The 23,659-nt window shown below is 35.7% G+C and overlaps 2 protein-coding genes across 2 annotated transcripts; both read left to right on the forward strand.

Moving 5' to 3' along the window:
- Positions 1-218: 218 nt before the first annotated feature.
- On the forward strand, positions 219-15,804 carry LOC116130382 (tRNA-specific 2-thiouridylase MnmA). The gene is made up of 10 exons (XM_031416124.1): positions 219-626; positions 12,089-12,163; positions 12,436-12,489; positions 12,737-12,815; positions 12,905-13,032; positions 13,802-13,885; positions 14,035-14,118; positions 14,458-14,609; positions 14,881-15,031; positions 15,263-15,804. The coding sequence occupies exons 1-10, from the start codon at positions 273-275 to the stop codon at positions 15,722-15,724; spliced, it is 1,623 nt and encodes a 540-aa protein (XP_031271984.1). The 5' UTR covers positions 219-272; the 3' UTR covers positions 15,725-15,804.
- Positions 15,805-16,452: 648 nt separating this feature from the next.
- LOC116130391 (GTPase Der-like) lies at positions 16,453-23,659 on the forward strand. The gene is made up of 12 exons (XM_031416142.1): positions 16,453-16,948; positions 17,268-17,335; positions 17,651-17,734; positions 17,895-18,188; positions 18,783-18,922; positions 19,369-19,456; positions 20,480-20,662; positions 20,948-21,109; positions 22,026-22,219; positions 22,585-22,735; positions 23,029-23,194; positions 23,343-23,659. Exons 1-12 carry the CDS (start codon positions 16,486-16,488, stop codon positions 23,363-23,365), a joined length of 2,016 nt encoding a protein of 671 aa, XP_031272002.1. The 5' UTR covers positions 16,453-16,485; the 3' UTR covers positions 23,366-23,659.

The raw sequence follows: 23,659 nt of genomic DNA on the forward strand, positions 1-23,659 counted from the left end.
AATTTTTTCACTAAAAATTTAACATTTATTTTGAATTTGAATCAAATTAATCTCACAAATTGAATCAAACTTTAATCTCAAATTTTAGGAATCTAAAATATTTTATTTAAAAAAAAAAAAAAACTGTCAAAACCAGAACTTTGTTAATTTTGCAAAAGCACCCTCGTCTATAATATCAAAGACAACATACGGTTGTTCGTTATAAACCAAACCTCCTGAGTTGAGTTGAGTTTCAGTTTCACCTTCTCTTATCCTTGTACTCTTTCTCACAAATGCTAAAGCTGAGACCCACGTCTTCTCTTCCTCTTTCTCACTTCAAACCCTTCATCTTTTCTCTATTTTCTCCAAAAACGAGAACCCTTTTCCCCTCTAAAACCTCAACACTCTTTCTTAAACCCATTTCATTCTCTCTTTCAACATCTGCAGTTTTACCACAATTACAAACACAACAGAATAACTCTAATGTCAGCCTTGAAGCCCACCATCTCTCTTGCTGTATGCCCCACCAAAAAGGCCTTAAAATTGCTGTTCTTGTAAGTGGGGGTGTTGATAGCAGTGTTGCTCTCAGGCTTCTTCATGCTGCTGGCCACTCCTGCACTGCGTTTTACCTCAAAATTTGGTTTCAAGTATGCTTCTTTTAATTCTATTTTAATGTGTATTTATAGAGATTTTGTAGCTGTATCGGGAAAGTGAGATTTTTTCCCCATGTTTTTTGGAGAGTAATTTTGTGGGGGGATTTGTTTTGTGTTTTGTGCTTTATCTCAGTTTGGAAATATGAATGCTTTGTGTAGTTCAGCTAAAATTGGCACGTTAATATTGAAAATTTGTGTTCCTCTTAAGTTGTGGCTATGATTTTTCGTAATATGGAGGAGGGTCAATTTGGTTAAAAATTGATTAGGTTAGAGAGGAGATGGGTTGTTTTAGGTTCTATGTAGTTTTATTTTGGTGCTTAGTGTGTTAATTGTTTGAATTTCTGTGTGGTTTACAGCTTCTGGTTCTTCCATGTCCATGGTAAAGAAGATGAATCTTATTCTGAATTGTTTGAATTTTTTTTGGTGGCACTTCCTGTGATAGATGTGAGAAATGGATGGATAAGAGAACATTCCGTTTGCATATTTGCGGGGACCATGTGCGTCATTAGTCTGTTTGATCAAATTAATAAAGTTAATGCTCTCGACTCCGGTGCATTATCCTTCCAACCAAACAATATTACTCGCCAATTTATTGAACCAACCAAATAATTTTCTAAACAATCCTAGTAATTTTCAAGGTGATAATCTTTCCATTAATTAAAATCATTTACAATAAAACATTATATGATCCAAACCCCTTTAAAGGGATAAAATTGTAAAAAAATAAGAATATTTAATCTTAAAATACTTAAGAAAATTGAGGTAATCAGATTACCTCTATATAACCAATAATAATACTATTGGTTTTGGAAGGTTACGGATCTTATATTACTTGACAATTAAACGTGATAATTAAGTAATATAAAATAACATTACCTCAGTAATTGGGGATTAACCCCAACCAAACACACCCTAAGAGTTTCTGAATGTGTAACTAAAAACTTGTATTAAAAAAAAAATATATATTAAAAGATATAACCACTAACTACATGTGAAATAGTAGAACGTAGAAGTGATGCAGTCTTAAGTACACCTTAATTTTCTCCATTTCCGACACACTGAAAGCAAAGCATTTTCTTCAAATTTAAACCTTGCACAGGGGTCCTAGAACCTCCATCATCTTGAAAAAAACCATTAAAAGTTGCTTGTTATCATGAACTATAAAGGATAAATTCATCTCAAACGTTTGATGATTTTAGAAGCTAAATCCGATTAAGAAAAATGAAAACCCATTTGCAATATAATATAAAAGAAAAAAATTTCCCCAAATATATGAAGCTTAATATTTTCTAAAATTCCTTAAGACACTTAGGCTGCGTTTGGTTCAAAATTTGGGGGTTTTGGGAAAAGTTTTTTGAAAAAAGTTAAAAAAAAGTTGAATTGGGCGGGTATTACGAGGTAAAATTATAAATTAATAAAATCTCCTTTATGTTTGTTTTTTTACAAAATACCCTATAATAAAACATTAAAAGTTAACAAAAATACCCCTAACCCCCCTCAAACACCCAGCCGGCGACCACCACCGGAGGTGGCCGGAGTCAGCCGTATGGGCGCATGAGACGGTGGATCTTGCCGGTCATGCGTCGCTATGGCCTTTTAGGCCAGATCTACGGTCAGATCTGGCCGTCAACGGCAGATCTGGCCGTATTTGCTCTCAACGACGGCCAACAAACGGTCGTCGTTGATGGTCAACGACGACGTTTGTTGGCCGTCGTGACCGAGTGTACGGCCAAAGATCTGGCCGGAAAAAGGCTAGATCGGTGCACTGCGGCCAGATTCAGTCGGTAGTGCACCATTCTACCAGATTCCGGCCATTTTCGGTGGTGGTGGCCAGAATCTGGTAAATGTGGAGTATTGGGGGTTTTTGTAATTTAAAAAAAATATTAGAGGTATTTAATTAAATTATCAAATTTAAGGGGTTTAAAAAAGTTGAATAATTTTGGGAGTAGTATTCCCAAAAATCTGAATTTTTGGGTATTTACTGTTTAACTTTTTTGGGAATACTAAAAGTAGTATCCCAAATGTGAAACAAACGCAGCCTTAATATTTACCGATTTCTCGAAAACATATATATTTAACCCTCTCAAGGCCTCAAACGTTTTTGAAAAACTATTTATTAAATCGACTGCAATATTTCTCTATTCATGAGGTCCACTAGAATACCTTTATTCTTAATAGGACATGAACTAAATCAGAATCATTATTAACGAGTTGAAATGAAATGATCCCCACTTTTTCATGGGGCTCTAGTGGAGACCAAAGGTTCTAAGCAAGCAAATTACAACAACCTCTATTTTCCAAGGCCAAAGTAAGCTCAAAACAAACCTACATAAAGTTTGTGAATGTAGTCCATTTGATCAAATAATTCAAGAAACTCTTTACTTAGATGTCATAAAGCCTCACAAATCTACCCTCAGCATCAAAAAAATAAACCAATCCATGCCAAATAATCAAAACTCTACAACCCAAATTTAAATCCATTTCTAAAACTCTAGCAAATTCATCCACTCCACAAAATGCATTTCTACTTTACAATAAAATGCTCCACTACCCTTCTTCCCATAACCACTACACTTTCACTCATGCTCTAAATGCATGCTCGGCCCAAAATTCCCCAAAAAGGCCTTGAAATCCATGCCCATGTCATCAAACATGGGCACTTGCATGAGTTTTCATCCAAAATGCATTGCTCCACTTTTATGTAACTCACATGATGTTTTCTCAGCCACAAGTCTTTGATTCTATAAATTACCCTGATGTGTTTCCTGGAGTAGTTTGATTTCTGGGTTTTGAAACGTGGTTTCTTTAATAAGGCTATTGATTTGTTTTTGATATGAATGTTAGACCAATTGTGTACTCTTGTTAGTGTTTTATACTGCATGTTGTGGTTACGGTCTTTGACATTGGGGAAAGCTGTTCATGGATATAGCTTGAGAAATGTGGATGGATTTAACATTGTTTTGGGGAATGCAATGTGGATTTTTATGTGAGATGTGGATCAATTTTGGGCAGAGTATCTGTTTGTGAAAATGCCTGAGAGAGATGTTGTTTCTTGGAGTTTTTGATTGGTGGGTATGCACAAAGAGGAGATAGAAATACTTCACATATAAATAATTGATTAATGTTATGGGAGAATACTAAATAATGTACTTTCTTTTGGTAGATAATACTAGGGTGCCTTTGGTTCAGAGAATATTGTATTACTGAGAATGTTATATAAATGGAAAGATATCTTGAAGATTATTGAGAATGTTTAGGGAAATGTGTTTGGTTAGGTTGGAATAAATTGGTTGGTATGTTATATAGATTACTAAATTGACCTTCTTTTTAAATATTAATATAATAATATTTTTATTATTATTTTTTGAATCATTCATTTAACCCCTTACATTTGAAATTTTGCTAAAACACCCCAGCTTATATAAAACTTTAATTTGTAAAAAAATCACCCCCACCCACACCAAGCCATTGCCGACTGCCAGCCATCATTGCTGATAGTGGCAGGAACGGTGCACGACTGATTAGATCTGGTCGTCATACGCCGATCTAGCCATGGATCTGGTCATTAATGGCTGTTATGCACCATGGATCTAGCTGCTAACGGACAAATCTATTCCTACATCCACAACCATGGATTTGGCCGTTTCTGACCATCAATATGGCTGGAAATAGCCAGATCGGAGCACGACCGGCTAGATCCGATCCATCATGTGCTGTTTTGGCAACTGCTGGCAGTGGTGGTTGGCGAACGACGGTGGTCTTGGGTGGCTTGCAATTTTTTTTAAATATAAGGGCATTATTATCCAAAAACTTAATTAATTAGGGGTAAAATTGTAATGGAAGATTCAAGTAAATTAATTTCAAAATAAAGGGCATTATTGTCCAAAAATTTTATTAACAAGGGTGCGTTTGGATCGGGGGCATATAAGATAATGGGGGTAATCTTAATTTATTTTGCAAGATTTCAGTGTTTGAATTGCAAGTAATAAAATATTACATGTATCTTTTATTACAAATAGTATTTACTGTTGATAATGTAGGGGGTGATCCAGTACCCTCCCCTTGGGCTGTTATTAAAAGATTACGTGGTAATAATTTTTCCCTTAATTAAATATCACTTCAGACACAATTGCCCTCAAATGTTTACCAAATAACCATTACCTAGCCCCTCTATATTTAAGAATTTAGCTAAAACACTACAACCACAAAAAAGTTTAAAAGTGAACAAAATACCCCCATCCACCCAAGACCATCGTCGGCCGTCTGCGCCAATCGCTATAATGGCACATGACTAGTGGGATTTGGCCGATAATGCATCGATAAGGCCTTTTTTGGGAAACGGCCAAATCTGGTTGTTTCTATGGTCATAAAATGGCCATAGATTTGGCTGTGAAACGGCCATGGATTTATGATCCATGGTCAGAAATGGCTTTGCCAGCGCACGACCATATACGACCAGTCGTGTGCCATTCCGTTAACTATCGGTGACGGTCGACGGCGGTGGTTGGCTACTGGTAATGGCTTGGAATGGGTGGTAGGGCTGTAAACGAGCTGAGCTGAGTCAAGCTTTTGACTTATCGAACTCGGCTCATTTGCTACAGGATTGAGCTCGAGCCTGTCAAGTCAGAGAAAAGGGACTCGAACCCAAGCTCAATTGAGTTCAAGCTGCTTGACTTCATCTTCATCATTTTCTTCGTCTTTATCTCCATCATCTTCATCTTTGTCTTCGTCTTTATCTCATCTTTGTCTTCGTCTTCGTCTCATCTTCATCTTCATCTTCATCTTGCAGAGCATTACGAGTTATGCTGCTACCATCTCCATCTTCTTCATCTTCATCATTTTCTTCGTCTTTATCTCCATCATCTTCATCTTCATCTTCATCTCATCTTCGTCTTCATCTCATTTTCATTTTCATCTTCGTCTTCATCTCATCTTCATATTCATCTTGCAAAGCATTACGAGTTGCGCTACTACCATCTCCATCTTCTTCATCTTCTTCCTCAACACAACCATTATTTTGATTTTGATTTTGATTTCTGATTATGAATATTTGCAAGAACAAATTTAGGGGTTAGGGTTTGTCGATTTGGGAAATCTAATTTGGGGCTTTAATTTTGTGTTTTAAAACTAATTAGATCAAGGGGGTTAAATGTTATTTTTACAAATTTTTAAAATTAAAGAATAAAGATAAAACTTCAGTCCCCACAGTTTATAAAACTAGCAAAAGGAACCTTGCTTAGCTGAGCCACCTCAGGCTCACAAGCCTATGAGCCGAGCCGAGCCTCCCCATGTTCGAATTTGGCTCGTTTTATATAACGAGCTTGAGTCGAGTTGACTCGGCTAACTATGAGCCGAGTCATAAACGAGCTTTAGATTGGCTCGCGAGCTGCTCAACTCGTCTAACAACCCTAGTGGGTGCGGGTGATTTTGCTACAAATCAAAGTTTTATATAGCTAAGGTGTTTTAGCAAAATTACAAATATAGGGGGTTAAAAGAAATGATTCAAAAAATAACAATTAAAAATAATATTGTATTAATATTTAAAAAGGAATGCAATTTAGTAATCTATATAACATACTTATCCATTTATCCTTCCAACCAAACATATTACTCGCCAGTTTATTCGAACCAACCAAATACATTTTCTAAACAATCCTAGTAATTTTCAAGGTGATATATCTTTCCATTAATATAAAATCATTTACAATAAAACATTATATGATCCAAACACCCTTTAAAGGGATAAAATTGTAAAAAAAATAAGAATATTTAATCTTAAAATACTTAAGAAAATTGAGGTAATCAGATTACCTCCTATATAACCAATAATAATACTATTGGTTTTGGAAGGTTACCGGAATCTTATATTACTTGACAATTAAACGTGATAATTTAAGTAATATAAAATAACATTACCTCAGTAATTGGGGATTAACCCCAACCAAACACACCCTAAGAGTTTTCTGAATGTGTAACTAAAAACTTGTATTAAAAAAAAAATATATATTAAAAGATAAACTCACTAACTACATGTGAAATAGTAGAACTGTAGAAGTGATGCAGTCTTAAGTACACCTTAATTTTCTCCATTTTCCAGACACACTTGAAAGCAAAGCATTTTCTTCAAATTTTAATCCTTGCACATGGGGTCCTAGAACCTCCATCATCTTGAAAAAAACCATTAAAAGTTGCTTGTTATCATGAACTATAAAGGATAAATTCATCTCAAACGTTTGATGATTTTAGAAGCTAAATCCGATTAAGAAAATGAAAACCCATTTGCAAATATATATAAAAGAAAAAATTTCCCCAAATATATGAAGCTTAATATTTTCTAAAATTCTTAAGACACTTAGGCTGCGTTTGGTTCAAAATTTGGGGGTTTTGGGAAAAGTTTTTTGAAAAAAGTTAAAAAAAAGTTGAATTGGGCGGGTATTACGAGGTAAAATTTATAAATTAATAAAATCTCCTTTATGTTTGTTTTTTTACAAAATACCCCCTATAATAAAACATTAAAAGTTAACAAAAATACCCCTAACCCACCCTCAAACACCCCCAGCCGGCGACCACCACCGGAGGTGGCCGGANCTTGTAGAGCATTACGAGTTATGCTGCTACCATCTCTATCTTCTTCATCTTCATCATTTTCTTCGTCTTTATCTCCATCATCTTCATCTTCATCTTTGTCTTCATCTCATCTTCATATTCATCTTGCAGAGCATTACGAGTTACGCTGCTACCATATCTTCTTGAGCCACCTCAGGCTCGCAAAGCCTACAAGTCAAGCCTCCCCATGTTCGAACTTGGCTCATTTTATATAACGAGCTTGAGTCGAGTTGACTCGGGTAACTATGAGCCAAGTCATAAACGAGCTTCAGATCGGCTTGCGAGCCGTTCGACTCGTCTAACATCCCTAGTGGATAGGGGTGATTTTACTACAAATTAAAGTTTTATATGGCTAAGGTGTTTTAGCAAAATTTCAAATGTAGGGTGTTAAAAGAAATGATTCAAAAAATAACAATTAAAAATAATATTATATCAATATTTAAAAAGGAGTGCAATTTAGTAATCTATATAACATACTTATCCATTTATCCTCCCAACCAAACATATTACTCACCAATTTATTTGAACCAGACAAATACATTTCCTAAACAATCCCAATAATCTTCAAGGTGATATATATTTTCATCAATATAACATCTTCTATAATAAAACATTATATGATCTAAATGCCTGCTAAAGGGATAAAATTGTAAAAAAAAAAAAAATAAGATTACCAAGTAATTTTAAAATGTCTAAGAAAATGGAGGTAATCAGATTACCTCTTATATAACCAACAATAATACTATTGGTTTTGGAAGGTTATCAGAATCTTATATTACTTGACAACCAAACGTGATAATCTAAGTAATATAAGATGACATTACCTCAGTAATAGGGGATTACCCCCAACCAAACACACCTTAAGAGTTTTCTGAATGTGTAACTAAAAACTTGTAAAAAATAAAAAAAAAAAAAAAAAAAAATAAAAGGTAAACTCACTAACTACATGTGAAATAGTAGAACTGTATGTAGAAGTGATTTGGTCTTAAGCCACACCTTAATTTTCTCATTTCCATACACAATGGAGAGCAAAGCATTTCTTTCAAATTTTAATCCTTGCACATGGAACCTCCATCATCTTGAAAAACCATTAAAAGTTGCTTGTTAATTGTTATCATGAACTATAAAGGATAAATTCATCTCAAACGTTTGATGATTTCAGAAGCTATTATATACCTCCATGGATTTGCCATAAATCCATTAAGAAAATGAAAACCCATTGCAAATATATATTATATATATATATATTATATATATAAAAGAAAAAATTCCCCAAATATATGAAGCTTATATTTCTGAAATTCTGGAAAAACATAATATACTTAACCTCTCAAGCGCCTCAACGATTTTGAAAAATATTTATTAATCGACTGCATATTTCTATTGTGAGGATCCACCAGAGGACCTTCTATTCTAATAGGACATGAACTAAATCAGAATCATTATTAACAAGTAAATGAAATGATCCCCATTTTTCATGGGGCTCTAGTGGAGACCAAAGGTCCATAGCAAACAAATTACACAACCCTACCTCTATTTTCCAAGGCCAAAGTAAGCTCAAAACAAACCTACATAAAGTTTGTGAATGTAGTCCATTTGATCAAATAATGTCAAGAAACTCTTTACTTAGATGTCACTAAAGCCTCACAAATCTACCCTCACATCAAACAAATAAACCAAATCCATGCCCAATCATCAAAACTCTACAACCCCAATCTTAAACCAGTTCTAAAACTCTTAGCAAATTCATCCACTCCACAAAACGATTTCTACTTTACAATAAATGCTCCACTACCCTTCTTCCCATAACACACTACACTTTCACTCATGCTCTAAATGCATGCTTCTGGCCCAAAATTCCCCCCCAAAAAGGCCTTGAAATCCATGCCCATGTCATCAAACATGGGCACTTGCATGATGTTTTCATCCAAATGCATTGCTCCACTTTTATGTAACTCAACATGATGTTTTCTCAGCCACAAAGTCTTTGATTCTATAAATTACCCTGATGTTGTTTCTGGAGTAGTTGATTTCTGGGTTTTGTAAACGTGGTTTCTTTAATAAGGCTATTGATTTGTTTGTGATATGAATGTTAGACCTAATTGTGTTACTCTTGTTAGTGTTTTATCTGCATGTTGTGGTTTACGGTCTTTGAAATGGGGAAGCTGTTCATGGATATAGCTTGAGAAATGTGGATGGATTAACATTGTTTTGGGGAATGCAATGTGGAATTTTATGTGAGATGTGGATCAATTTTGGCTGCAGAGTATCGTTTTGTGAAAATGCCTGAGAGAGATGTTGTTTCTTGGAGTATTTGATTGGTGGGTATGCACAAAGAGGGTTTTGTGAAGAAGCCATAAGGGTTTTTAAGAAATGGTGAAAACTGAAGAAGCTGAGCCTAATGAGGCCACAATTGTGAATGCATTATCAGCATGTTCATTGATTAGTTCTTTGAGTTTGGGCCAATAGTGCATGACTACATCAACATAAGAGCTGACCTTTGGTGAGCAATGTTGTGATGAATTCTTTGTCCATGTATGTCAAATGTGGAGAAATTCGCACGCAATTCAGGTCTTTAATAAGGTTAAGTACAAAGATGCCATCTCTGGACACATTATTAATGGCTTGGCCTGAATGGTCTTGGCAAACAAGCTTTGCAACTTTCTTTTAATGCATGTCAATGGGGTCCCTCTGATGATGTAACTTTCATTGGAGTTTTATCGCATGTAGCCAGGAGGTCTTGTGGCTAAGGGGTGATGGTTTTCAGGCCATGTGGAGAGTTCACAGAATTGTGCCAAAAATGGAGCATTGTGCATGCATGGTTGACATGTATGGGAGAGCAGGGCTTGTGGAGGAAGCTGAGGCTTTATTAGGGAGATGTGTATGATGGAGACGATAGGGAAGAGGGATTCATGGGGGGGCTTTGTGAATGCTTGTAGAAATCATGGAAAGGGGAGATGTTTGAGAAAGAGTTAAGCAAAAGATGTTGGGAATGTGAGAGGAGTAGTGTTGGAACTTTTGCATTGTTGTCTAAACACTTATGTGGGTTTTGATAGGTGGGATGAGGCTAATAAGGTAGAGATGAGATGAGATTCATGGGATTGAAGAAGAGGCTGGTTGTAGTTGGATTGAAGTGAATCAATCAATCTCTTGAAAAACCAATCATATATATTCTTAAAGGATCTCGAAATTATTACTCGGACTGTAGTAACCATCTTTACCCCTCCCTAACACCAATCTAACAGAATTAAGGCAAAAGGGTATCAGTAATACAATTTTCAATCTTCAAAAAAGTCCATTCGATAAAAAAAAAAATGCGAAAATCATCATTTAGACGATAATTTTGGGGAACTCGTTGATAAACTATTTTTTCTTTTCAAACTAATGTAATATTTCACGTATTCTGATTTGTGTAATTGGATTTTTTCTTTGTTGATTATAGATTTGTTGAATAATATTATATCTTAGAAAAGTGTTCATGTGTTGCCAATATGTAAGGTCGTTCGTGGGTCGTAAGAAAACCATACAAAGTCATTTGTATATCATTCAAATAAATGATACAATCCCTTTTAGTTTTTGGTCAAATTAAAAAAAAAAAAAAACTCAGAACTTTGTTAATTTTGCAAAAAGCACCCTGTCTATAATATAAAGACAACATACATTGTTCGTTATAAACAAACCTCTTCATTGAGTTGAGTTTGAGTTTCACCTTCTCTATCCTTGTACTCTTCTCACAAATGCTAAAGCTGAGACCCACTTCTTCTCTCCTCTTGCTCACTTCAAACCCTTCATCTTTCTCTCTTTTCTCCAAAAACGAGAACACCTTTTCCCTCTAAAACCTCAAACCTCTTTCTTAAACCCATTTCATTCTTCTTTCAACATCTGCAGTTTTACCACAATTACAAACACAACAGAATAACTTAATGTCAGCCTTGAAGCCCACCATCTCCTTGCTGTATGCCCCACCAAAAAGGCCTTAAAATTGCTGTTCTTGTAAGTGGGGGGGTTGATAGCAGTGTTGCTCTCAGGCTTCTTCATGCTGTGGCCACTCCTGCACTGCGTTTTACCTCAAAATTTGGTTCAAGTATGCTTCTTTTAATTCTATTTTAATGTGTATTTATAGAGATTTTGTAGGGTATCGGGAAAGTGAGATTTTTTCCCCATGTTTTTTGGAGAGTAATTTTGTGGGGGGATTTGTTTTGTGTTTTGTGCTTTTCTCAGTTTGGAAATATGAATGCTTTGTGTAGTTCAGCTAAAATTGGCACGTTAATATTGAAAATTTGTGTTCCTCTTAAGTTGTGGCTATGATTTTTCGTAATATGGAGGAGGGTCAATTTGGTTAAAAATTGATTAGGTTAGAGAGGAGATGGGTTGTTTTAGGTTCTATGTAGTTTTATTTTGGTGCTTAGTGTGTTAATTGTTTGAATTTCTGTGTGGTTTACAGCTTCTGGTTCTTCCATGTCCATGGTAAAGAAGATGAATCTTATCTGAATTGTTTGAATTTTTTTTTGTGGCACTTCCTGTGATAGATGTGAGAAATGGATGGATAAGAGAACATTCCGTTTGCATATTTGCGGGGACCATGTGCGTCATTAGTCTGTTTGATCAAATTAATAAAGTTAATGCTCTCGACTCCGGTGCATTGTCTAGAAACAAGATGAATTTTGAGCTATTTTCTATTTTCCCCACTTTCATTTTGAAATCCTTTCACCGACTTCATTGCCTTACTAATGACACAGGGACATGTGATGTTTGCATATTATAGCTTGAAGTGAAATAGGCATGTCTTTTAATCTTGTTAATCTGTTAGACATTAGAACAAGCTGGTTCTGATTTGTGGTTTGGTGTAGGAAGACTTTGAGAACTTTTGGTCAGAATGCCCTTGGGAAGAAGATTTGAAGTATGCAAGAGCTGTTTGTGATCAGGTTGCTTCTCTCATTTGCAATCATGTTGCTTTGAAATATGATTATAATGGTTATTTAAAGGGTTATGTGTATTTGATATTTCATTTGTCCAAATAAAGCTTCTTTGTTTTCATTAGCATCAAACTACCTGCATAAATAGCCCCCCCTTGCATGATTTCTATGAAAGGGTTTTACTTTTATTTATGATAGGCAAAGTCTTGTCTTGATTTCCTTGGTATAGGTTGTGCAGAAGAGACAACGTCACACTGAAATTAAATGATGTTGGTTTTCAGGTTGATGTACCGTTAGAAGTTGTGCATTTGACAGATGAATATTGGAAAAATGTGGTATGTATTACTGATTCAATTGTGGATTTTTTAGATTATGTTTCACTCATTTTTTATATTATTCAGCCAGGAATCTTGTTCTCGCTAATATTTTTCTCATGTAACATAAATTATTTAACTCAAATCAACTTAAAGCTGCTGGTCATTTTGCTTCCGTCACTGCTGTCTTGTTGGATTACTGAAAAGAGGTCATGAAGGTTAATTTTGGTCATTGTAGTCATGAGAATTTCTGGTTATCCATGGTCAGGTGTCCTACATTATTGAAGAATATCGATGTGGCCGAACTCCCAATCCTGATGTTCTTTGCAATACAAGAATAAAATTTGGTATGAATTCTGCTGAACTTGGAGGATGCAACTGAATCCTATGTTATGTACCGCCTTTCTTTAATATTATGTCATTTTGAACCTTTCAGGCGCATTCATGGATGCCATCAACAGTTTGGAATTTGATTATGTTGCTTCTGGGCATTATGCAAATGTTGTCCACTCAGCTGCAGATCAAATGGATGAACTTTCTGTTTTAGAACTATCAAAAGACATGGTAGCTATTCTCGATACACTTTTATCCTATCTTAAAAGTTCCTGCATGTTTTTGTTTCTCTGCATATCTTTCCATATGCAGATTTGTTGAGTGAGTGTTTTATTGTTAGGGAGATGTTTATGCTCTTGCATTTGTGTTTCTATGATATTTTGACCGTTATAGACATGCATAAGAAATTTTGCTTAGATATGAAAAAACTTTAAGGCACCAGAAGTTCCACAGCCGTGCTTATAGTTCTAGGATTTGGTGTCTTTAGCACTGGGAGCTTACTCCACCGTTCTTTGTCATCATGCAAGGAACACTTGTCTTGAAATATTTTTAGTGACTTTGGCAAGTGCTTTGCACGCTTCTTTAGAAGGTTGGTAGCTATTTTCTAACTCTTGGTGTTAATGGTTGATTTGAGGGTTTTAGGTTGGTGGAACCACTCTGGCTTACCCAGCAACCAGTGTTTTTGTTTGGCTATATGCCATCTTCAAAGCTAATTCATGCTGATGAACGTTTACAGGTTATAGCATTTCTGTATACATTTATCAAGGTCTCTCATAGGCTGTGCGATGTATACAATGGATTTGATTGTATAACCCTATGATGAGCTCATCTATACAGTATCGATGCCTGATTTTCTCCTTTATTTTGTATTGCATGGTTGTTGTTAATCGCTCAAGAATTTTTTTATATTGCTTCTTATCCTCTGAATGTTAGAAGATCTGGTACTCGTAAATGCTTTTTTTTTTTTTTTTTTTTTTTAAAACAGTTTTTTATTTTGCAGGTAAAGGATCAAACCTACTTCCTTTCACATCTCTCACAATCTCAGCTTAAGCAACTTATCTTCCCACTTGGTTCGATTCCAAAGGTTGGTTAGACCTAATTTCTTTGTCATAGAAACTTTTACAGAGCATACTAGGTTTCTCTTGTTATTGCATATGACTCTTGCATATATTGTCTCTCCCTTAGATTTTTAATTGTTTTTTGTTATAAATTTTCTCTCCATATTATCTGCAGGATGAAGTTCGCAAGCTTGCTACAAGATTTGATCTACCTAATAAAGATAGAAAGGATTCACAAGGGATATGCTTCCTCGGCAAGGTATGTTTTCTGATTCAATCACCCTTATTGCTATTTTTTAAATACTTTTAGGCTAAATTTTTCTTCTTATATTAACCATTTTTATGCCGAATGCATGTAATTTTCATGGATGGTGAAAAGTAAAAGGGAAAAAGTTCAGAACATCATCTACTATCTCTTATTAATGTCAACCCCTATATATAAAAGTTCTCATTCTGCTTCTACTTTCTTTGTCTGTTGAAATCTTTACACCTTTTCTTTTCTTTCAATTTTTTAAGAGGTTTGTTACGGTTCTTAAGCTTGGTTTTTGGTCAGCTTTTAATTTGTTACTGTACTCTTAGTGCAATTAATTCTGGACAGATAAAATTCAGTGAATTTGTTGCGAGACATATTGGAGAGATGGAAGGTGTCATGTTGGAAGCTGAGACGGGAGATTTCTTGGGGAAACATCGCGGATTTTGGTTCTACACTATCGGTCAACGACAAGGTCTACGTCTCCCTGGAGGACCCTGGTATGCTCACGCTCTTTCAGGTTGCAATAGCAAATAGTTTTTCAGTTAATTCTATCGGTACTGTACTACTGAGATATGTTCCTCTATATTGTCATGGCGCTAACAACAGCTGTGATGAGTATCTTTCGAACTTTTGATGAATTCATATATTCCGAGTCAGAGATGCGTCTTGTGAACTTCTCGTTGAGCCGTAGATCATTTCAGTTCAGCTCCCTGTTAGGTTGTTCTTCAGTCACATTGCTTAAGGGTTTATCCGGTATATTTTATGCAGGTATGTTGTGGAGAAAGATGTTAAGAACAACGTAGTGTTTGTGTCAAGAAATTATTTCTCATTTGACAAAAAAAGGCGTTTATTCCGTGTTGGCTCCTTGAGATGGTTCAGCGGTTCGCCTCCAGCGGAGATCAATCAGCTTCAGTGTAAGGTAGAAAAACACTACTCCTTTTTTTTTTTTTTGTTTAACAATCCAAAATTCCCCTAACCTCACTTTACGAACCTGAATTCGAAACTGTAGCCCACACCAAACCTTATCATCTTTGGGAAGCAGGAAACCCCAGGAGAGTCCTCAAAACCAAGATCTTGTGAGAGCAAACCACTGGCCTGATAATTTATTGCTTTGAGTCGTCTAAATCTCACTTGTCCTGGAACTTTTCAGGTCAGGCATGGCCCTGGATTTTACAATTGCAGTTTGACAATAGAACAAAGTGAAGGTGGTCATGGAGACGTTGCAGTTGTCCATTTATCCGAAGATGATCAAGGTCTGGCGGCGGGGCAGTTTGCAGCCTTCTACCAGGGAAGAAAATGCTTAGGCTCTGGTATAATTTTAGAGTCCTGGGATGACCAAGGCTTTCCAGTATGTGAAAAAGCTCTTGAGATTGCAAGAATGGAAGATAAATCAACGCTTGGGAAACCAGTTAAGATTAAGGTGAAACCGGAGACTCCTACGAAGAAGGCGTCCGATCATGAAAGTCTCGGAATTAACGGAAATGATTTTGATGCTCAAAACGTTGTCACTGAGAAACGAAAAGAGGGTTCTGATTCTGAAGAAGAATCAATGGCTAGGTTGCCAATGAGTTGGCTCCAAAAGCTTAGAGATAGGTTGCCTAAACTACTGTAGTTTCAATGGGTTCAGCTTCTTTGAGCTTTATGATTTTTGGCACAATATTAGTCAACTCTCTCTCTCTCTCTCTCTCTCTCTCTCTCTCTCTCTCTCTCTATATATATATATATATATGAAAATAATTATTTTAAATAAAACTCGCAAGCGCACGAATCTATCGGAGTATAGATTTAGCGATATACGAAGTCGAACCTATAAGGATTGATAAATTAACGGAAAAATTAATTAACTAAATTAAATTAAATTTATTACTAACCTAGTTCACAAATTGATTCAGTAAATTAAATCTAAGATTCTAAATCTAAGAACTAAAATCAAACAACTAAAACCAGGAATGATTATCTATATCTAACTCTTAATATATTATTGTGATTTAATCTCAATTTTAGTTAACGGACAGTTAAAAAATCAATCTATTATCTCGTAGAAATATTGAATTAAGCATTATTTAATAAATCTAGTGTCAGTTCTTTTTCAGCCTAAGATATAATTTCTAAATATTTAATGTATCCAATTCAATAAAAAACGGTAGCTTTATTTTCAGATTCCACTGGACTTCATTGTACTTAGATCAAACCTCAGGGACCAAAATGTATTTAGTGTAACTCGTTAAAGATCCTGCCTAGGCTGACACTTGATTTTGATCTTAATTTCAAATTGACCATAATAGCCTCAGGCTTTTAAATTACCCGGAAAAATTATAAAACAAAGCGGATAAACCCCTCTTGGGCTAAAACCTTCGTTTCTCTGTTACAAAAATGGCAGCAGCAGTATCAGCTGCTTCTGCTACTGGACACCTCTTCTCTACAACAACTGCAACGACGAGCTCAATTTCTCTTCTATATCCAATTCAGAATCATAAAAAACTTTCCTTTTCATCATCTTCTTCTTCAATAATTCTCCGCTCATTCTCTTCTCCTTTTCTCCCTCTATTTCCTCACCCCAACCGCTCTCTCTCCCCTCGCCCTCTCCCTCTCCCTCTCCCTCTCCCTCTCCGATCTTCTTCTCCCTCAAACGATGCCGTTTTAGGAGGTGAAGGAGTAGAGGAATTCGAAGAAGATTTAGATGATGATGAGGAGTATGGAGAAGAAGTTTACGATGACGTTGATGCTGAAGAATCTGATGGTCAGAATTACACGATTGATGTCGACACGCTTGAGCGAGAAGCTAAGGACGCTGTTCGCGAGTTTTCTACCTCTTTGTCTCGCCAGTTAACAATCGGTGCGTGCCTTTAACTGTTCTTTTAATTGCCTTTTGTTCCTCTCGAAAAGCAACTCAACAAAACGCTACAAAATTAACACCAAAGTTGATTTGAGTTGTTTAAACATGCTTTTAACAAGTTGTAAAACAGTTTTTTTAATGATTCATAGCTCTTCTTGAGGTGCAATCGAACTAGATATAAAAACATTTTAAAAAGTGATTTTAATATTTAAAGGGCTCTTTTGATTATCAGATAAAGGGATGAAATAGGCACTGGAGCACTCTTTAACACATTATTAATGACATTGTGTAACTGTTCTCAATTGTCTACCGATTTCAGAAGATGAGAAGGATGATCGAAAAGAATCCGGCAGAAAGCAGAAGAGGCGTCAGAGCACAACTAGAAATGTTTGTTATCATGTTTCCTTGACTCATATTTTGATTTGATTTTATTCTTATATTTTGGTAATACTATTTCAAGACATTGAGATTGTGGAGCTTACTAATAGAACTGAGTTATATAATTGTACAATTTGAAGTCTGCCATCAACAGTTGCAATGACCTGATGAATTTCGGGTTCTTGTTATTTTCTTTCTCTGGACAGAACACTTTTGCCGAGTTAGTATGACTAATGTGTCTTGATAATGTAAATTGTGCTCTCTTTTTTTGAGGAGAATATAATTTCGCAGTTTCTTTATACTCTTGTGAAATTCCTTCTGCAGATCCCTGACCATCTTCTACCAAGGGTTGCAATTGTTGGAAGGCCAAATGTTGGTAAATCAGCTCTGTTTAACCGTCTTGTTGGGGTACTAAATCATTCATTTTGTATTTTAATTAGTTTAACTATTGCTCTTAATTCACTTACCAATATTCTGGAAAGTAAATTTGAATCTTACAACTGTACTTTTTCCTAAGTTTTTACATTACGATAATTGTTCTCTTCTTTTCATTGAATATATATTCCAGGGTAACAAGGCCATTGTAGTGGATGAACCTGGGGTTACTAGGGATCGCTTGTACGGTAGATCCTTTTGGGGAGAGCATGAATTTATGGTGGTGGATACCGGAGGTGTTCTCACTGTTTCAAAATCACAGGTTAATGTTATGGAAGATTTGGCTATCACAACAACCATCGGTATGGATGGGATTCCGCTTGCCACTAGGGAGGCAGCTGTTGCTAGGATGCCCTCAATGATTGAGAGACAAGCTACAGCAGCTGTGGAAGAGTCATCTGTCATCATATTCCTTGTCGATGGCCAGGTGCAATCTGTTATTTCGTAACTTGTATGTAACAAATAGCTGTTTTGTGATTTTTAGTTTCAACTTTTTCACCTGGTTTCGTTAGGAAGTTTCTCTCTTGATGGCTGAATGTATTTTATTGTTTCATCATCAAGGGGTTTGGGAACCATGCAGTATTTGACATTGAAGTTACTCTTATATTATTAAGGTAGATGGCTTCTTGACATGTTATTATGTTTTGTGTGTACCCTGCAGATTTTAGATTCCATTAAGCTGTAGAAAGTGCATCCACAATGGGAATGATCCACAAGGTCTAGTTGTTAAGTTTAAGCTCAATCTAAAAGCTTAGATTTATAGAATAGATCTGGCGGGATTAGATAATAAATCTAAATGGGATCATATATTGGATGGTTTCTTTCAGTATCTGTTTATGTAATCTTTTACTAGTGTAGTATTAACATCACCCATTGAGTTAGTCTTCATCCTAGAACTGTTGTTTAAATGCCTAGTTATTTACAGGTGAACTTGCCAAGCTCTTGTGCAGATGACTGAGGCAAACAAATTTATTTTCATGATTCTAAGTTATACTATATATGGTCACTGATCACTGTGCAGGCAGGTCTAACGGCAGCTGATGTGGAGATAGCTGACTGGCTACGTAAGCATTACACGGATAAGTTTATCATTCTTGCTGTGAACAAGTGTGAATCTCCACGTAAAGGAATTATGCAAGTGTCAGAATTTTGGTCCTTGGGGTGAGATGCTTTTTCTTTTTTCTTGAAAAATCTAGGCCTTACATTGCATGGTGAATACATGCTCATAACTTATCTGTAGGAATTTTTCAAGATATAATTAGGCCTAGGAAAGAATTCAGGCTCAGGTGATGTAGATTCTTTGGAAGATTTTCTGAAACTTGTGCCAAGTCTATGAACACATAACATCCATTAACGGGCTTTACAATTATGATACTCCATTTAGTGGATGCTTGCACTTGGAAATTTATATGCATTTTGATGCTTGTTTAGAGAAAATGAAATATTAGATTATATGCTAGGAGTACTTTTTCTTTTACATTTTCCTCTCATTTCTTGCCGTAAACTGAATGGGTTCAGTGGATCATATTTTATAAATGCATTAGACCTGGTTTATTTCTTTACATATCTTTTTTTATTAGTCCTAAACTTTTTTGTTGATCAACCAGGTTGTCACCAATTGCCATTTCTGCTGTATCTGGGACTGGAACTGGAGAGCTTCTTGATCTTGTTTGTTCGGGACTGGAAAAAATTGAGGTTTGTGATTCTAGGATTGGGTTTAGCATAAATGTTCTTGCTATGATCATATATCCCTATGTTCGTACAGTTTTAATCAAATTGGCAATCTGCTAAATCATTTCTTGATAATTACTTTTGCAATATTACCCAATAGATAGCCAAATCCATATCTACCTTGCACGCGGTGATGCTGCACATATTCTAATTGTGGACAGCATTTGTGGTAAAAATTTAATCATGATAGATATTGAGTTTATACATTTTATTTTATGAGTCTGATCCTGTTATGAGAGGTATTGCCACTATCAGGATGAGTTGTAGTCCCATAGTTAGGGCCAGGATTAAGGACCATATCAGTCTTGACCATCATCAGTGTCAAACTTCTTTGCAACTAATCTTGAAACCAACCAAAATCAAATTTATCTTTTTATAGAAATTTCTTGAGCAGATTCATATGCCTTTTTGATGTCAGCATTTGTTATTAGGGTTTTTCCTTTTGATAATTCACTTTCCCCTTTCATGGCTAGCAAATTTGCACTTTGTTTAAGTACTGGGTTTTGGTGGGTTCTAGCTAGTTCAGCTAGTGGGATATCTTGAGGTTCTAAAAAAGGTCTTAGGACCCAATCCCTATGCCTAGTGTTCTTTTTCTACCATTTGATCTTGATCAGCAGCTGTAGTTCTGATTCATAATCAACATTATACAACCTTGGGGATAAGATGAGGATTTGTAGTGCATTATTTGTGTGGATATAGTTACAAGAACGCATATGAACATGTCATTTATTGTTTCAAATGTCGTTTCATGTTGCTTTCCATGGCACGAAGATGTCATAATGACTGTTATAACAAAACATTTTTTGAGCTTGTTAGTTATCTATCATTACAATATTATGCATTCTTGCTGCCGTTTAGACATTCAAAATGCACCCTTATAAACTATATAATTTACCTGCAAAAGGCATGTCCACATTTTTCTCTTGTTCTCATAGTGTATGAAGCTAATAACTAGATGGTTTATAGTTTGTTGGTTGCAATTTATAGGATGTAGAAAATCTCAATGAAGATGCAAATTATGTTCCTGCAATTGCAATTGTTGGCCGGCCAAATGTTGGCAAAAGTAGCATTTTGAATGCTTTGGTTGGAGAGGATAGAACGATTGTTAGTCCTATCAGTGGTACTACACGTGATGCTATTGATACTGAGATTGCAGGACCTGATGGCCAGGTATGACTCGAGTTTTTACTACCAATTTTTCATGTTAGTTGACTATCAGTTCTACCGCATTGTTTATTGATGTAAGAAGAATTCATTGAGTTCGATTAACTGAGAGCTTCATTTGCATATTATATGTGGACTTTTAGACCCAGTAAGGACTATTCTCTCTGCACGCCAAGTGTATGCATGTTTCCATAAAATCACATTCACAGTTTTTTCTAAATCAGTGTTCAGTAAAAATTGTACTTATATATTCATCTATAAACTAAAAAAAATTTTTTTTGGGGGTCCCAGAAGTTCCGGCTTATTGATACTGCTGGTATTAGAAGAAGGGCAGCCATAGCCTCATCTGGTAGTACCACAGAGGCTTTGTCAGTGAACCGAGCATTTCGTGCCATTCGTCGTTCTGATGTTGTTGCTCTTGTCATTGAGGCCTTGGCTTGTATCACAGAACAGGTACTTCATCTGCGGCTATTCTGGAGTCATCATATTTATGGTGTTTTTAACATTTGGCTTCTGAAACTTGCAGTCAATGCACTTTTAAGTAGGGTGGGAGAGGGCTGGAGAGAGAGATTGAGAAATTGCTTTTGCCTTCCTAATTACTTTACTTTTCCCCCATAACATGACGTGGGCATATAAAGAATGTGAATAGTCAAAAGGGAATTATGAAAGACCACCAAAAAGTGGAGAAGATTTATATGTTGCTGGAGTTCTATGATTTTTTTGATTCCTGCAAACTTAGACTGCTCATAAAATATGTGCCACCTTTACTTATAACATCTCCAGTACGGATCCTGACTGATCCACAGGAATCAGTGCCCATGTCCTTCATATACCTGGCAATTACTGTGATAAAACTCTCCTAGGTGGCCCCAAGTTCTTGGCAGTGGAATTTTAAGCCTACATAGGTGTTTCATGAGACACCAAAACCCAGACTATCTGGAGGGCCACTCCGCACAAAAAACTTAAAGACTCTTACAGTTTTTACCTTGTTAATTGATTGAAATTATTTAATAGATTGAAAGTTAAACTTATTTGAATTATTCAGTAAAGTGCATGTTCCTGATAACATAAACACAAGATTTGAGCAGATGTGTTGGCATGTCATTAAAGATTAAGGCTGATGCCTATTCCCTTATAGGGGGAGGTTGTGAAATAGGAACTCTAATATATGTAGGGTGGGGTATTACCTCACGCTGTAGGCTAATTAGGGGCTTTTATATGAATATGAAATAAGATTGTTTCATTGATAGATCTTAAATATAGCGTTGGTATGTTTTTGGCCCATTAATCAAATTTTTAACTGGCTCTTTTCTTTTCTTCGGTTACCTCGTTTAATTATGTTTTATGTTTTTTGTCCCGGTTTTCCTAGGATTGCAGGATTGCTGAAAGGATTGAAAAAGAAGGAAAGGGTTGTCTGATTGTTGTAAACAAATGGGACACCATACCAAATAAAAACCAGCAGACTGCAACATACTATGAGCAAGATGTTAGAGAAAAGCTTCGTGCTCTTGATTGGGCGCCTATTGTTTATTCAACTGCAGTAGCTGGTCATAGTGTTGATAAGTATGTTCTGGACCTAATGGTGTCATTTTCTTTACTGTTCTAAAAGATACCTGACAGTTAATGCCAATCAATTTTTCTTATTTATATTATAACCCTGAAATCTACATAATAATCGGAAAAAAGATTCTTTCTTTTCTCGGTACTCCTAAAATAGACACTTAACAGAAAAATCATCTGTTGGCTTGATGAAAACACTTTTTGATCCGTTTACATGAACTTATGCTCATTGTGTTTTGTTTGATTCCTTTTTGCCTTCCTCTTAAAGGGAAAGAAAGTCCAATTCTATAGAAATAAATTTTGATTGTATAATCACTGTTACATTGAAATAAAAGAGAGAATAAGTTTTTGCTGTTGTTTTTGGTCAGAATCATTGTTGCTGCCAGCACGGTTGAAAAGGAGAGATCAAGAAGGCTAAGTACTGCGACATTAAATCAAGTGATACAGGAAGCACTAGCTTTTAAGTCACCTCCTAGGACCCGAGGTGGCAAGCGAGGACGTATATATTACTGCACTCAGGTAGAATCTCATACAAGACTGCAATTGATTATATTGTCTCTACGTGATAATTTTTCGCTGTCTTAAAAAATTCAGGCTTTACCCAGAAAAAATCTTGTTCTTTTTTAAAGTTTTACTAATGAGAGGTGTGTTTTTCATTATGTGAAGAGCCAAAATAGCTTTCTTTTTACTTATATATTGTTACTCGCTTAACTCATCGGCATATTCTTTTCTGCTACATTTCTCAATTTTGTTTTCAGCATTTTAGTATGGCCTTGGTGACACTCAGTACTGAATGTGATTCCCTATTGCAGGCTGCTATCAGACCACCAACATTTGTTTTCTTCGTAAATGACGCAAAACTATTCTCCGAGACTTACCGGCGTTACATGGAAAAGCAACTTCGAAAAGATGCAGGATTTTCTGGTACACCAATTCGACTTCTTTGGCGGAGCAGAAGAAAAATGGAAAAAAATGAAGGTAAGTACAAGCCTTTCCCCCTTTCATTGTTGGAAATGAATTCAGTAACTTCCTTAATGACGTGCTAGCATAAAATCCATGCATATAAGTTGAACCCTTGTTTCATTCAACTCTTTCGATGATATGGTTTTCCTGGACCGATATTCAGGTAGGGCTGCATCAAAAACATGAGCAAATCTTGCACCACGTGATGGAAAATTGACATTAACAACATGATCCTAAACAAGATTTTATCGTCCCAAAATTGAATTCGACTTTGTGTTAGAAGAGTTTGTAGTTCTTTGAAGGTTCATGCAAGTTTAGTTGAACAGGTTAATTAGTTTTGTCATCTCTTCTTGGTTGGAAAGTTTTATAGTTTTTATTTTATTTTATTTTATTTTTTATTTGTGTATTAGTGTATAGTATGTAGTTGTGACTATGAATATTTCGAGAGCTTGTAATGTGTAACATCTAATGCTGAAATTA

Source organism: Pistacia vera, unplaced genomic scaffold (assembly GCF_008641045.1).
Source record: "Pistacia vera cultivar Batoury unplaced genomic scaffold, PisVer_v2 Contig22, whole genome shotgun sequence".
In the NCBI taxonomy this organism is placed as follows: domain Eukaryota; kingdom Viridiplantae; phylum Streptophyta; class Magnoliopsida; order Sapindales; family Anacardiaceae; genus Pistacia; species Pistacia vera.

What these genes read in the sequence shown, in the direction of transcription:
- LOC116130391 (XM_031416142.1), top strand. Translation starts at nt 16,486, where the DNA reads ATGGCAGCAGCAGTATCAGCTGCTTCTGCTACTGGACACCTCTTCTCT. An exon ending in GTCAGAGCACAACTAGAAAT is followed by an intron (nt 17,336 to 17,650) that starts GTTTGTTATCAT and finishes TTCCTTCTGCAG; the next exon opens with ATCCCTGACCATCTTCTACC. An exon ending in TGGCTTGTATCACAGAACAG is followed by an intron (nt 21,110 to 22,025) that starts GTACTTCATCTG and finishes CGGTTTTCCTAG; the next exon opens with GATTGCAGGATTGCTGAAAG.
- LOC116130382 (XM_031416124.1), top strand. Translation starts at nt 273, where the DNA reads ATGCTAAAGCTGAGACCCACGTCTTCTCTTCCTCTTTCTCACTTCAAA. An exon ending in ACCTCAAAATTTGGTTTCAA is followed by an intron (nt 627 to 12,088) that starts GTATGCTTCTTT and finishes GGTTTGGTGTAG; the next exon opens with GAAGACTTTGAGAACTTTTG. An exon ending in CAATACAAGAATAAAATTTG is followed by an intron (nt 12,816 to 12,904) that starts GTATGAATTCTG and finishes TGAACCTTTCAG; the next exon opens with GCGCATTCATGGATGCCATC.